Genomic DNA, 16,679 nt, shown 5'->3' with positions numbered 1-16,679 from the left:
AAACAAGAACGAAGCCGCGTAACGAAGGAATATATAGAAACTCTGAATGTAAAACTGACCTAGCGAAATATATTTTACAAGGCCGAACACGCAGTTGAAATAATGCATAATAAACATGCAACTTGAATAATATGAAAATACAATGCAAACATTTCTGGCATAATTCCTGCCCCGATTTACGTATGATGTTGAAGTTATTATATTTAACGCGTGCTAATTTAATAAATGCGATATTATTTTGCAATATATAACATATCGTATCAACATCGCGTTTAATAAAATTGATAGAAATCTGCGGCAAAAAAAAATACGTTCACGACACGAATTAATCGGCTTTCACGATTCGACTTGCCATCATCGACTTAACAACCTGAAAGCAAAGCCGGCTTAATTATCCAACGTGATTCCCGAAAGACGCGAAACTCTTGTAATATACAGAGTAAAGTCATTCGGCGAAGAGATTGTTGAACGCGGTGTTTGGCACTGAAAATGCAAATTTACACCTCTGCGCGATTTCGCTACCGCTTTCGAATTACAATCGAACGAAATTCCGAAGACGGTCAGTTCCAGACAGTTTACGGAAAGCAACTTTGGCTCTCCGTTTAGGTAGACGTCAAAGATGTATTTAAACTCGTACTCGCATGTGTGCATGCACATCGAGATGTGTATGCGAACGCCTATTTCAATTTAAAGGATACGTATCGTAAAAGGAACGTGCTCTTGGAAAAATGTCCGATACTAACAAAGTTATCGTCAAACCTTAACTAAACAGATTACATTTTCTGGAACGTTGTAATCATTTTGTAACCTTCAAATATACACTTTCAATATTTGATGAGCCTTAAATGTTTAGGAATGCAGTTGGAAAGTAAGCAATTAATTGACGAAATTTATTTGCGTAATTTTTTCGCACTTCTGATATGTGCTTATATAGGATGTTTAAAAAAAACCATGTGTGTCCTATCTACCATATAAATATTGAATGGTATTTTTTTTAACACTCTGTATATGTATACATATATTTTATATATATATATATATATATATATATATATATATATATATATATACTTATATGTATATTGTAAGCGTGCAAAATGGAATGATTTTATGATATAAATCCTAATGCGTCAGCTGTTTATCATTAATATACGCTTATCGTATTTGTCGATGATAAACGGATGGACGTCATTGTTGCATAATATGCTGTCAAGCATAGAACCTGCAAGAGATGGTTTTAGCTGCAGTAAAACAATCCCTCGCATGCGTAGCCAAGATGCAAGAACGCTCCCGAATCATTTGTGTAGCTTTAAGCCGTATCGTTGACATATAAATAAAGAGCGAAACACAAATATAATGCATCATGGCGGCGTATATAGAAATTTAGTATAAATATAATTTATTATGCAATTTATTGTTAGTTACATAGTTTTAACATAGTTTTATACATTAGTTACATTATTAATATTATTTATACAAAATGTTTCTTTACGCTTTTTATAAATGTAAAATTTAGTTATAAAATATATATCAAATTGCTTTACATAATTTTTGTATTATATGCCAATAAAATATTGCCAGGTTTCTGGTTTTTTGTATTCAAAAAACAGTTTGATTTTTTAATTCTACATTTATATTCTCAACTAACAATTTCTCAACAAATAGTTTCAGTAATTTTGTAATTGTCACTTTTTTCACCTTGTACGTATTAACATATATATATTTATTACGTTTAAAAAATCTTCGTAGTTCCGGGTAATTTTTGTCTATGTCCCTATTGCATCTCAGAACACAGAAATACTCGCGCCACAAATGCGTATATTATTCGCAATTGTCGTTAGAGAATTCTCGACGCGCGAATTTGCATTTCCGCGATCGCGCCAGCGCGTATTACACGAGATGTAAATACATGGAGCTTCATATACGTGCTAAGTTTATTTGCAATTTACGACAATTTTCATAGTTTCGTTCCGTTAAATCGCATAAAATTAAAAATGTTTGATCAAGCTCACGTAAAAGTCACGTTCGTTGCTCGACCATTCTCAGCGTAATTCGGATTCGTTTAATGCAATTTCATAACTATGTATGTACGTTTTGTTTCCGGAACGCCACGTATGTATCCGACGAACGTGTATAATCGAAAACCAAATTTTTTTTCGCCACCAGCAATTTCAATCCAATTCGAATTTCATATGGAATTTATTCGGCGACACACGGACATTGGATGTGTATCAAAATGCAATCACGTCTTCATATAAAATCGCGGGGAATAGAAAAAGTAGTAATTGGATTTAAGAACTCGTATTAATCTTCTATAAATGACGATCTTTCCTCCATAATGCTTCGATTACAATGATTTAGATTATTTGAAGTAAGACGCATGTGCAATATGATTGCAACATTTTATCGCGATACCAGAGGCAATAAAAATAATTTTTCTACAATCGAGATGAGTATCGGGACGATAATACTCTTCGATTACGTTCAAAACATACCGCCGTGTAATTGGAAAGCAATTCTTCGGCGGTAATAAACGCGATATGAGTTTGCAAAGATTGAAGAAACAGGTCAATTATAAAGAGGTTAATGCTTCTCGAAAAAATTCCAATCTTGTTTGATATACTGATTTATTGCCGTATCAACCAAGAATCCTAAAAACGACTTAGCGCCTGAAATATTACTCTGTCAGCGGTAAATCTTACTTTGTCGAATGAGCAAAATTACACGCATTTTTTTAGATTAATATAAGTCGGTGCAGCCATTATTACAGATCTCGAGAGAAAGAGTTGCAACTATTATTAAATTTTTTATTATGTGTGCAAATGAAAACAAAACATATACTTCATCGTCCAATATAAATCTATGTAAGATAAAAATTACAACTCTTACGGAATTTTTTTATTAAAACTAGCTTCTCACAATTATAGATTTTTTTTCTTTTTTTTTTATGGGAAGAGAAAATTATATAAACAACGTCTTTTTTGCGGTCAATCCCTCCGTATGATCGGAAATGTCGGGTCAATTGCGTGAGGTCAGTGTCTCGAGAGGAAGAAATTGTAACATATCGACTCACTGCAGTACACCTGCAGTGAACCCACATACACAAGATTCGGAAGGGGAAGAGGGGGATCAATTTTGGAAGTTTCCTCGCATTACGTTGCATGTATTGGAGCGCATGCGTGTGTGGATCAATGATCGCTCTCTGTCGATTTGGCACTTCAACGTGAAACTGGATTAAGCCAGATTTCTTCGTTGCTTATTGAGAGGATTGTTGTTCAGAATATTGAACGATCGAACAAAGCAATTTCATATTTTTATACCTCTTAATACCTTTTATACCGCTTGCAATACGAAAACTATATTCAATTCATTAGAGATTTATTTTTTTCAGCATTATTATTTATTTTTCTTTTATATTCATATATTTAAAGAAGATACGCGAGCGTACGAAAATTTTTTCGGCTATCGTGTCCTTTTTCAGCGCAGTACAAAAATGTGCCAATACCCATCTATATCTTCAAAAACTAAAGATACACGTTCAAACATAATTACAATAAAACAAAATTCAATCACACATAAGAATTTAATATTTGGGCGTTATTATAATTGGACGTAATATTTATGTAGATGTATATTTAGCAATTTATTGTATTACCGATTATTTGAAACCATCACAATTGTTTTCTCGCTCCCCTTATTTCATTAACTTAAATTACAGATAAATTATTAAAACAAGTTTTGTGCTGAAGATAATTATTTTATTCAATTTAGAATACGAAACAATTCACCTGCACATTGTTCCACATATAATTACTACGAAAATTAATTACTATTAATTGTCAGCTGATTTTAGGAGGGTAAGAATAACGATTCGGATAGACATACACATAATCAAAGTATTAGTAAATATATTCTTAAATTCAGAAAATGTACGCATATCGCATAACTATACACATAGACACTTCTCTGATCGAAATTATTTCGATAAAATATTGTTTAGCCAAAACCTTGCGCTAAAATATTATAAAACCTTGTGCTAGAAAATTCAAGTCTTTTGCTAAAATAATATTGGCACAGCATATCGCTCGTTACTCGGAAGAAATTAATAATCGCTCGTTTAGAACATCTCTAAAATTATCGTCATTCAGAGAGAATCCCGCATTTTAAACCTTCAATATCATTCATCTACTTTATGTTTGCGACGTGAGATAAACGATATTAATAACCTCGGCTTTATTTTGTTCCACGCTCTCGACTATTGTCAGTTATTAATTTTATTCTTCGCTATTAATACGCGTGTACCCTAATTTTATGTACACTTTTATTCAAGAAAAAAAGAGAAACAATCCTTTTTCTAAAGAATTAATGTTAGATTTCGTTCTCCGATCGTTACTTGTAATCTGAACGAACGTGCAGTCTCAAACAAATCGAGGCAATATCTCGCACGATTAGCCGACGGTTTTCACTAATTCAATTACGTTCTTATGAGACTCAGCCTGGAGCCATTTGTTATTGCAAGAGCAGAAAAGGCGGATCTCTCGAGGTAGATTTTCTGAGTGCACAGTCCGTTTGGCGCCGCTCTGTCTGGCAAAGTTTCAACCCCTTAAACGCGAACTGAGAAAAAACTTTCCCGCCATATTGCATCAAAGAAGTGGCTCCGTGATAAATTCATTTTGTGTGTGCGCGAAAATTTATGATTATGAATATCAAAACGATAGGAGAGTGTCGCGAAATTTTCACCCAAACGTTTGAATGACTTCACTGATATTATTAGAGAGAATCCGCTTAAAATCATCATGCCTGATTATACAATATAATCAGCAAATTAATAAAATTATTTCATCAGAGATAACGCGCACATAATGGAATTAATAAAATTAATTGATCAGAAATATATATAAATATGTGCGTAAAATTTTTCTTTCTAGCATTACAACATTCTAAATGTAGTTAAGCGCGCGTACAATGTAACAATGAATATTATATTAAATGTTTACACACGAAAGACATTAACTATAATACATGAATTACATAGCCTTAGGTATCACCCCCTAACTGTGTGTGCAAGCCAATAATGCATCGCATAAATTTGGACGGTGACGCTAGTATGCTCTCGAGTTGGATGATTCAGAGCGTATCGGCTGTTTAAACCAGGCCGATTTAGGCAGCGTTGTGATGCGATTAAGAAACAAATCCGCGTGTAGTGTTCTGTTAACATCATTCGATCGCCTTTACATCGAAGGCTAAACGTTCGAGTCTAACAATCACGCCGCGTTTCTCTATCGTGTATAATATGTTCTATTATTGTTGTTTATTTATTTAAACGCATCGCGCAACACGAACTTCCGGAATGTTTTCATATTTATGCACATAAATCCTCGCCTCCATGGGTCATAAAATTTTTGATGCCGCTAGATTCGCGCCCAACACACTTTATGGACGAGCTCTACGTGATTGCTGAGGCTGCAAGAATTCTCTTCAAAATACAGAATTTTCCGACACGCGATACCGGGTGTCTTTTCACCTATAGATAATGTAAGGTCGAATTCAGGAAGATCAGGCATATTTTAATGTCGAGTATATCAAACGAATATATCACACATATATATGAAAATGTTACACTTTTTACATATTAAATATTTCTTCAAGAATTAATTTCTTCTCCACATATATGAGCAAAATTTTTAAATTTTTTTTTCGATAATACATCTTCGGATTTTACAACCGTGCCTTATATCAAATTAATGCTTCTCCATTATATCAGCCGCCCTTAGGGCCGATGTTCCGAGCCTTATTCGCGTTTTTGAACGCGACGCTACAAGCGACAACCGATGGACCCCAAAGAAAGGCAAAAGAATCGAAACAAGGAAGGATTTGCAGAGAGGAGGGATAAAAGCACGCCTTGTGCGTCTGCGGGATTGTGTCGCATTGCACCGTGATTTGTTGCAGCCTCTGGAGGACGATTGTACTCTATCTTGATGAATAATTCATCAGTCAGGCACACACCGAGACTGTGCAAGTTCTGCGATTGGACTACTCGGTAACGTGTCCCAAAATGTTTCAATAAATCCTCCAGTCGTGTTGTTGCCGGCATTATCTGCGTTACCACCAACCTTCCTCTCGCTCCGAACCGCTACATTCTTAAATTCCAAACAGCATTCTATCTCCATTGATTGCAACTTCGATGATATATGTATGTAATATTGATCGCGCGTTCGCTCGGTTCAATCCAATTCGTCAATATTTCATTAAAAACGAACAACATCTGCGTACGCTTTTATACTCTAAAATAAACAGCCGTATAGTTATACACACACGATGAAAATCCGAGGAAGATCCTCGCGCGATAGTCGTCAGGAAACAGTGACATTTTGTAAATCAAACTCTCGTTTCTTTGCGTCTGTCTTCTGCGGAAACTCGTTACGGTACTGTTTGCGAAACTTCGCGCAGAAAAACATTCTGTGACGTCTTGCGTGCTCGTCCAGAGATACCCTCATGCTTTCTCTTTCTCTCTCTCTCTCTCTCTCTCTCTCTTTGACGTCCTCTCTCTTTCTCTGAGCTATTTCCTATTTTCGAGAAGATTTATATCGCGGAGTGTGCAACAGACTCCTATTCTCTGACTCTTCCGTAAGATACTTTACTTACGAATATCGTCTCTGAGGTAAACGTACGCTTCTAACTAACGGATCGATTTCGGGGATAGATATGTATATAGAGAGTGAAATTAATCCGTGCCATTCAGTATTGAAAAGCATTGAGAGTCGAATATTCGTCGGAAGAAATTGCGCGAATACATGAAATAATTCGTGGATTACTTTCCATTTGCAGCTGCACGGATCGTCGGTAATTTCGTCATTTCAATAAGGGGAATTTTAACTGTAAATCTCGCGATATAGATAGAAATTACAACATATTTATCCTATTCAATCTGTAGCCGCAAGAGAACATGAGATTATTTGAATATTGAACTAATGAGATGAGTTGAATGTGCGAAAACGCAATGTAATAATTATGAAGTTTATTTTATTTTGCCTTTTAGCTGAGATATTTTATAACGCTGCCAGAAAACCTTGTAAATGATTCATCGCGCGTATAAAATTCAATTAATTCCTGCCATTTAACTCATTTCAATTTAAAGACATATATATTTTATCTATGAATAATAATGAAAATTTTAATAAAATATCCGTCATAGAAAATTCTATATTTTTCTATATTATAGTAAATAAATATTCATTAGGAAACCTGTTTATATATATATATATAATGAAAGAAGCTTTGAAATTATTTTTCGTTATCGACAAATCACATTTTCTCTTCGTCGTCGTTGAAGAAAAACATTATTTCACGATTATTATGATCAAATAATTATTAAAATAGCTTAAAAAATCCAGTAATATTAGAAAATCTTATACATTTCATAACATGTAGGTATATGTCGTACAAAAAAAAAAAAAAAAGTTTCTGAGACTGAATATTTCTTTCGTATTACGATGGGGACCTTAAGTAATATTTAATATAAGATTATAAATATATTATAAGTTTAGATGCATAAATACCGCATGTTACGGTCCGTTGGTCACACATAAATCATAAACTCAACGTACATCCATGAAACTCTGTAAGGTCATCTCTCTTCGTGATGTACAGATATATTCCACAAGCCTTGAGGCAGTAACGCGCTAAACCACGTAAGGGAAAACCGTGCGAAAGTCTTACTTCACTTTAATTTACGAGTTGAGAATAGTAGAAATGCGAACTAGAAACTTCTCGGGAAGAATACGACATCTCATTAACCCTAAATTACCAAGTCAATGTGAGACATACAACATTAAACGTTCATCAAGTAAAATTAATTATTCCTTCCAAATTTCATCTAAGCCAATATTTTTAAGGAACGACTGTCAGTTTTTCGCAAATTAGATGAATTAAATTGTAATTATGTAATGTATGTATATTTTTATCAAACGAGATATTATAATTTTACTACACAGATATTTAATGTATAATATAATAATTGAATAAATTATTAATATAAGTAATTAATATAAGTAATAATTAAATAAATAAATAATTTAATGTATAATATAATAATAATAATATATGCATATTTTTTATATTTATAAAAATTTCTTTTATATTTATAACAATTTCTTTTATAAATATAAATATAATCTATTATTTATAAAAAAAATAATATCAATTATATTTATAAAAATTTAATTATATTTATAAAAAAATATTAATTATTTATATAATTTATCAGCTTTCAATTGTTTACAGAATAAATTCGTTCTACGTTCTGACTTATATTTTATTGTTCGCGAAACACGAACAATTAATTTTTAAAAAATAAAGTCATGCTCTGCTATACTAATTAAAAAAACACAAAGGATTGTTGTATTGTACTAGTTCAAAAAATAAGGGATGTTATCGTGCAAATGTACATTTTTGAAAAGCCAACACTCGTAAACAACAATTCTGGCGAGATGATATACATTTGCAACTGCATATTAAATTAACGTTATTTTTTAATGTTCGCAGTTATGCAGTAAAGCAAGTACGGTTTTATGAATCGCGCGCAATTTGTTGCGCTTAATTTGACGGATACAGCACTTGCGGACTTCCCTGCATCTCTGCCCATGCGAACTGGAAAGTTTCGTTCTGATAGTCGACAGACGCACTTAACGACCCAATAAATGCTTCATTAGGGAACATGAAAAAACTCACTGCTCTCTCGCGAGTTTCTTAAACTTCTATCGAAGTAAAAGGGCGCGCGTTGTTATTTATAAGGTAGCTACTGAATATCAAAGTTCCTACTCAAGATTCATCGCTCCTCCACCAATCAGCTTCTTTTTTTTTTTTTTTTTTTTTTACAAAAAACATTTGCGCGAATAAACTCACGTTTTTTTACGAATTCTATTCTTATTTTTATTATCATCTTTGCACGCGCAAAAAATGCGTGAAAATAATTCCTTATACTATCAATCAGAGACAAGCAACGATAGAAGAATTATATTAATTAATCGTAAAAAATTAATTAATTAAAAATAAAATCTACGATCCGATAGATCGACAAAGATAAAAGCCGGCTGAAAAATTTTGACTCTTACTACCTTTCTTCTACTTCGACTTAGGCTGCTCGCTTTTGTGACTTCATTACCGGCGCGATACGCGATACCATACAAAGCGATGGGAGCGGTAATTGTTCCGATGCGATGCAATGGGGCCTCCTGCTTGAAGGCGACGCGCGAAGGCGATGTTCCCACGTATAAGCTTCCTGTATATTCGGGCGCAGTCAACGACACGTAAAGTCGCGCGTCTAGGGGTCAGACCGGTGTTCCCTCGAGCGTGGTTCCTTCGACTCGGTTCCCATCGACTGACATACCTTCCACGTGCTACGACAATGCGTAAGAAACCTCCAACGTTCGCGCTGATATATTAATTCGAGATTCCGATCGCGAGTCATATACGCGATCCGTATTTCTCGATCATACCTAAACGCTAGTAAAATAGAAATAAGAGGATAAATTGAATAGATAAATAGACATACTTTACTTTGAAATTATCTCGAAATTGTCTGTGAAAATAGATTAAAACGTTGACTTTAATTAAATATAGAAATGAATATATATGCGTTTAATGTAATAGAGATAATTTTGTAACTGCGTTATTATAAAGTATTATAATACTTAAGATTATTTGAGAGAAGATAAAATGATCGGAAATAAAAAAAAAAGAAAAACTAAAGATAAAAGAAAAGAAGATTATATTCTGTTCTGATGATTAAATTTTCTTGAGAAACAGAAAATAAGTGAACGAGAATTCAATAAGCACAAATTATTAAATTAATAAAAGGATAGTTTACAAAAGTAAAGATATCAAGACACGAAGCAACGAACCATAATAATTATGATAAATAATTTTACAAATAAATTACGTTCTCGATGGTCTAAGAGTTAAAGAAATATTAATGTTTAATAATTTTTTCAAAAATATAAAAAAAAGAGAGAGAGAAAGAGACTCTCATATAAATATCTTGCTAATCTAGAATTTAAGAATAATGTGGCGAGAAGCGACTATTATATCACTAGAGAAGATAGTCCCAATTGTCTCAAACTTTCTACGTTCCATTCCTATCCATTTTCTCTCATGTCACTAATAGCCTCGTCCCTTCGTTTCTTGCTCTTTTCGAGAGTTGAACCGCACCGAGGCGTGAAAAGGGTAAGAGAACGGACCTACCTAAATTATTCGTGAAACGTTCGTGGGAAATTTATACAACCTTAATTACGTAAGAAATTTATGCAAATCGGGAATAAAAATCTGTGATAGACGCCGTATACTTTATTTTAGAAAATAGTATTGAAGATAAAGTGAAATATATCGCATATTAAATAAGTTCCCGAGTTGGCGATGACAAGGCAATAATAAAACGATGACGAAAGATATTATTTTACGTTATAAATTAAAGTACCCTTTTGTTTCAATCGAATTTGTCGCGAACAAAGGAAAATTTCTTTATAGATAAGAAACAGAGAGGAAGACAGATCATATTCGCTCTGGCAAAATAATATCTTGAAAATTAACCATTCGGCGAAAATTCTGTCGTACCAGTGAATCTACAGAGCGATCTATAATTTAGAAAACATAAGTCTTGGAAAACTAGGAAACAGAAACTTACACGAAGCGCGCCGGGCATCTTATTAAAACTGCCGAGAACTTTGATTAACACCTCTGTCGATATTCACGCCGCGAAATCGCAATTACAGTTGCGTTACTTCGAGGTAATAAAACAATACTGCAGTGGTTCCTATCCGAGAGATGAATCCGCCCGACTCGGAACAAAGACTATTCTTGCTACAAGCGTATGCAAAATGTCATTTCATCGCAACACGACGGAAAGTTTTCTAATATGAGGAGAGATTCTAGCCACATCATAGCTTGGGCATTAATATGGTAGCTTCGCCATAATTGTCTATGCAACAGCCAAGATACCGACGTTTATTTGTAACTTGGAATTAATTAGTTTTAAAGTAATATTTTTAGTCCTTGCATAAATCGATACAAAATAGATATATCCTATATTTTAAATTAATTCGTGTTATAGCATAAAAATGTTTAATGACAAAGTTTTCTAAAACAATAGATTCATCATTTATGACATTTACCCACTGTTTTCGTGATTGATAAAGCGACAGATAGGCATAATGGAGAATATTTCGTTCTTATTGAAGATCGCCGCACAAAGCGAGCAATATGAATCGAAAAACGTATTCAATGCTGATATCGGCATAATTTCCGCACGAGAAACAATGGCGCTGATTTTCTCACGATATTGCAGCTGCACACAGCAGGATGTAGCTTAGAGTTTAATTCAAATCGGGAACGTGCGAAGTGCGATCTGTTATCACCGCGTATACCTCACTTCGATCGCAAAGAGCTAAGAGTAACGGTCCATTTATTTCCGTAACAATAATGATGATACACGTATATCTAAGCCCGCGGATTAGAATGAAATAATGAACATAATGACATTGCAAATTGCGTAAGAGATTGATGTCAACGTATTAGAATTAGGACAAGGCCAATGCAGATAACGAATATATTAAAAGAAACTTAAAATTGCTCAATACGAACGTCTAGATATGCGAGCATTTTCAGATATTTCCTCGCCATGAAAAGATATTTTATGTCTGAAGAAAATGAGTTTGGCCACACCCGGTAATACTTCCGCGGTACTTTCTTAGGAAGTTTCTTCGGAAAGTTTCGCGACTACATCTCGTCCAATTCGCATCGTAATGAGGCTGTCAGATTGGCCATCGTACGATGTTAAGTACCAGTCTGACTCACGACCACTTTTGCAAAAAAAAAAGAGAGAGAGAGAGAGAGAGAGAGAGAAACGTGAGGCACATATATTCGAAATTAACCGAGGAAATTAGTACTTCTAAGTGCATTCTTTTTTTCTTAACACGGAATGTAATTTTGAATTAATTTCGTTGATAAACGTTTTCTTTTTTTCTTTCGAGCAACTTGTGTCTTTAGAAATTCTCTTGGAAAAGAGACAAGTGCTCCTGGAAAAATTACAATTAAATTTTTGCAAGAAAAATAATATTTTGTTCAAAGAAGTTGAATAGAAGAAGGGCATCAAAGGAAGAATTATGAAAGATATTCTTACTGTGAGTTTTACTTTGTGTATCTCGGAGAGATGAATATATTATATACTTGTGTAAAAATATAACCATTTTCGAGATTCAGTGATTGCATTTTGATATTATATTATTCCAACTACACTTTCAGACAATGCACAGAATCAATTAAATAGCAATGTTTTCGTTGGAGAATATAATCATTGATAAAATAATATACTCGGGAAAAAAAACCAAATATAATGCTTATGAAAATTATAGTTATAAAAAAAAACATTGTTCCATCTCTTATACGAATCGAATGTACAGGATGTACAGAAACAAAATAATCGAACGTACGTTGAATAAACGCTCTGAAAATTTTTCATGGATACAAGGCAGCAGCAAAATGCATGATCACGCGCGATGATCTGTTTATTTATTGAGAAAAGGTCAATTTGAGAGAAGTAAAACAGTTTATGCATTGATACGTCTGCAGAATCAATAGAAACGTTTGCCGATTAATTTTCGAATATCGACCGTAACGGCAATTTGGAACTCTCGATCAAAAACCAATCATCAAAACTGCCTCAAATTCGATATAATTTAACTAATATGTTTTACCTCTAGCAACTAAAGCGCGTCTCTCATCAAATGTAGAAATCGTATCAGTCAATTGTTAGCAAATTTGCAAAAAAAAAACGAAAAAAGATTTTGTCATTTGCTATATATTGCACACAGGCTCTTTGTAAATTCAGCCTTTTTAAAGAAAAATAAAAAGAATTTTTATAAATCTGATATATACATACACACATATATAATATATATATATATATATATAAATATAATTATAATGCATCAAATATTTTGCGAAATAGCATTTTTATTATTTGTAATATATTTATCTTCTTATTTTTTACACTGCGCAGACTTTTACAATTTGATAATTAAATACTGGATAATTAAGTTTAAATAAAAGGCTATTAATAAAAGTTTCTTCTTGCGCGAAAGCCACTCACGTCAGTACTGATTAGTGCCTAAGTATAGCAACGATGATAATTTCGTTTTCACCTTTGAGCGATATAGAGTCTCCGTTCTGTGAACATGCCCATGAGAATTTTACTGTCGGCTTAAATTATATTTGATATCACTTCAAATTTCTCTCTTGATAAATTTGAAGAAAGGAGAGAAAGATTTTAGAGTCATATCTAGTCTAATAATAAAGATTTAAAATCTCAAAATGTGTATGGAGCATTTTTGGAACGAAAATTTTACATTTACTCTAACAATAAGAAAAGAAATCATTGCTCATATATATATGAAATCATAAAATTATGATAAACATATTAATTTAAGGTAGATAAAAACTAAGAAAGCTAAAAAAACATCTAGATGTCATAATCTCTAGAAAAAGATCAGCGTTATACAAAAAACAAAAATTACTATTGATTTCTTTTGAATAGATAAAAGAAAGTAGCTTAACAACACGCATAATGAAGAGTTCCGTTCAGTTTAATAGTCTCTTTATGCATTTTCGTACATACGTTTTAAAAATTCCCAGCTACTGTACTGTAGAATCTTTTATAATAAAATCCTTCCTTATGACAAAATATAATTTGCTCAAAGTCAGAGCTCAAAAAGACTCTATTAAGACCGAAACATTTGCGCGCTTAAAACTTATGTTTAATGCGTTAAATTTACGTTTAAAAATTCACTGCAACTCTCTTTACATTTTATGCAAAAATATTTATTAAAAAAATTTATTTTGTATCATATCAATAATGCAAGAATTTATATAGCTGAATATATCTTTATATGTACATATATTCTTTCTTATAAACTATTTCATTTTTAATTTTGTATGAGAAAAGATATTTGTTTTATGTATTTTATGCTAGTTGTTAATAATTATTATATAACTTCTTTATGTACCATATACGTGTTTGTGTGTGTATATATATATATATATATATATATATATATATATATATATATACTTTTCACAAATCCATATTATCTCGCAATTTCAAAATGAAATAACTCACTGATATGATACGCAACAGCGGAGTTGCAATACAAAATGTTGACCTGCAAAAGACAATACATACAAATTAAAACAGTGCCCAAGATAATTAGTATTCCAAAAAATAATGGTAATGCGTATATAATTGAACTTTTTATTTATTCTTTGAATAGAGATATTTAATAAAAAATTATATAACTTACAAAAAGATTGTTTAGATGAATTTTTATAGAATATAATAAACACATAAAAAATCTAATTTTTGTATAAATAATTTAAATAATTATAAGTTTCTTCAATTCAACGTTAGAATTGTATTTTATATGCATTTTTGTACAAAAATATTAATTATTTTAAATATTTTAAGCATTTTCCAAAATAAACTCTAGAATACTTTAGCTTATTATATTACATTGATATATATATAAAATTGATTACTATCGCGGAGAATAATATTCTAGGTACTTGCAATACCAATTTTTTAGTTTTACAAATAATAAATAATAAATAATAGATTAAAAATAAATAACTCACATTCCATAATGACTTCGTAGTTGTTTAACGTTTTCCTGGGCTTTTTCTTCGTCTCTCGTTCATCTTTTGCCACTTTTTTATAAACATTCACTCATGAAAACACAATTATTAGCGCGCGCATTAATTACTAAATAATAAATATAATAAAGTGCGCGTCTCGAGTAATAATTAACGTCAAGAATGCCGCGTGCAAATTGCCGCGTGATTATCGTGTTCTATTGATTAGAACACGCGCGATTATAATTAATCGTGTTTTCGTGAGTGAGTGCCATGAGGGGCAAAAGATGAACAACTAAGAAAGAGAAGATCCGGGAAGGCGTCAAGCAATAGCAAAGCAAAAGTTTTAGAGAGTAAGTTATTTATTATTTATTATTTGTAGAACTAAAATATTGCTATTGAAACTAAAATATTATTCTTTTATCTCCGCGATAGTAATCCATTTTATATTCTATAACATGTATAAAATATATCCTAGAGTTTATTTTGAAAAAAGACGTTTAAAATAATTAATACAATATTTAAAACATAATTAATATTTTTGTACAGAAATGCATATAAAATACAATTTTAACATTAAATTTAAGAGAAATTCGTAATTATTTAAATTATTTATATAAAAAATTAGATTTCTATTTATTGTATTTTATACAAATTTTTAATTAAAAAATCTTTTTTGTAAATTATATTATTTTTTATTAAATATATATTTAAAGGATCTATTTAAAAAATGAATAAAAGATTCAATAACACGCAATAAAATTATTTTTCAGAATGTTGATTATTTCAGCCTCTGCTTTAATTCATATATATTTGTCTTTTACAGATCAATGTTATGTACTACAACTCCATTATTCGTACCGGTGAGTGTCAAATTATTTATTATTTTATAATCAAGGCGTTTTTGCTTTCCCTATCTCTCTTTTTTTTAAGTTGAATATTATATAAACTAGCGCAAATGAAAAAGCTATATAAATTGTCAAAGATTTATTTAATATATATATCACAAACAAAAAAAAGTCACAATCACAAATAAAAAGATTGTATAATATAATTTAATTAATATATCTAATAAAAAAATATTACCCGTGATTAATAATTGTCTTTTATTGTATCTATCATCTATTATGTATATCTATTATGTATCTATTTTATAATGCATCAATTTTTATTTTTATTTTTTTAATCTACCCATATTTATTGATAGCCGATAATGTGAAATTTGATTTTATATTATTAAAAAAAAAAAAAAAAAATCAATGTTTTGTTTTCCGCTACAAAAAAAGAAAGACTCGTATTTATATCATAATAATCGCTATTTATCAGAGTTTTATATTGTTCACTGGCTTAAACATATCGTTTGGCATTTTCGGATTGAGAGCGTACAATAATAGACCAATCGAATAAATCAAGTAACGAATAGTTATAATTACATCAATCCTTAATTAGTAATTGATATGAAATTTCTACAATTTCTACCAGTTCTTCTAAAAATATTATAAAGTGTAATTAACATGTCAGGAGTGCCATCTAAAGTGTCGCGCAATCGTCGCGTTCTATTAATTAGTAATTAACGTAATTAACTATGTTTTCGCGAATGAGTGCAAGTGCCATGAAATAGCAACAAGAGCAAACAAGAGAGAAAGAAGAGATCCAGGGAGGCATCGGACCACGATGGAGCAAACGTATGTTAAGTATTATAATTTAGAATTTATTTAACAATATTCCTGAAATATGTAAATATAATAAAATATTATACTTTAACAATGAGACATTTTGATTGCTTCGAAAAATTCGTTTCTCAAATAAACAGGCATGTTGCGTTTCGATTAATTTTTAAAATATATCTACGCTTTCTTACTCAAATGGCAATTTATAGATATTTCTTTTAAGGACAGGATAATCTTTGGTATAATAGCAGTAATGTTCACTGTGGGTTATAAACGACCATTAACGGTAATGGTCGTAGAAAGAATTCATATTATTGGAATAAAGTACTC

The 16,679-nt window shown here is 31.5% G+C and overlaps 1 protein-coding gene across 12 annotated transcripts in view; it reads left to right on the top strand.

Moving 5' to 3' along the window:
- Positions 1 to 16,679, top strand: part of Nrm (neuromusculin) — a 165,499-nt gene that overhangs the window by 34,576 nt on the left and 114,244 nt on the right. For 2 of the 12 annotated variants that reach the window (XM_070304172.1, XM_070304173.1), the window contains exon 2: positions 15,506 to 15,542. The exons of the other annotated variants lie outside the window; for them this stretch is intronic. In XM_070304172.1, the coding sequence (XP_070160273.1) occupies positions 15,515 to 15,542 (28 nt within the window). In that variant the 5' untranslated portion in view covers positions 15,506 to 15,514. The remainder of the gene's footprint in view (positions 1 to 15,505; positions 15,543 to 16,679) is intronic. 12 annotated transcript variants of the gene reach the window in all.

Source organism: Polyergus mexicanus, unplaced genomic scaffold (assembly GCF_030449975.1).
Source record: "Polyergus mexicanus isolate NDT 795.1 unplaced genomic scaffold, iyPolMexi1.0 SCAF_11, whole genome shotgun sequence".
NCBI classification, from domain to species: Eukaryota; Metazoa; Arthropoda; class Insecta; order Hymenoptera; family Formicidae; genus Polyergus; species Polyergus mexicanus.
This window is presented reverse-complemented; position numbering and strand designations above follow the sequence as displayed.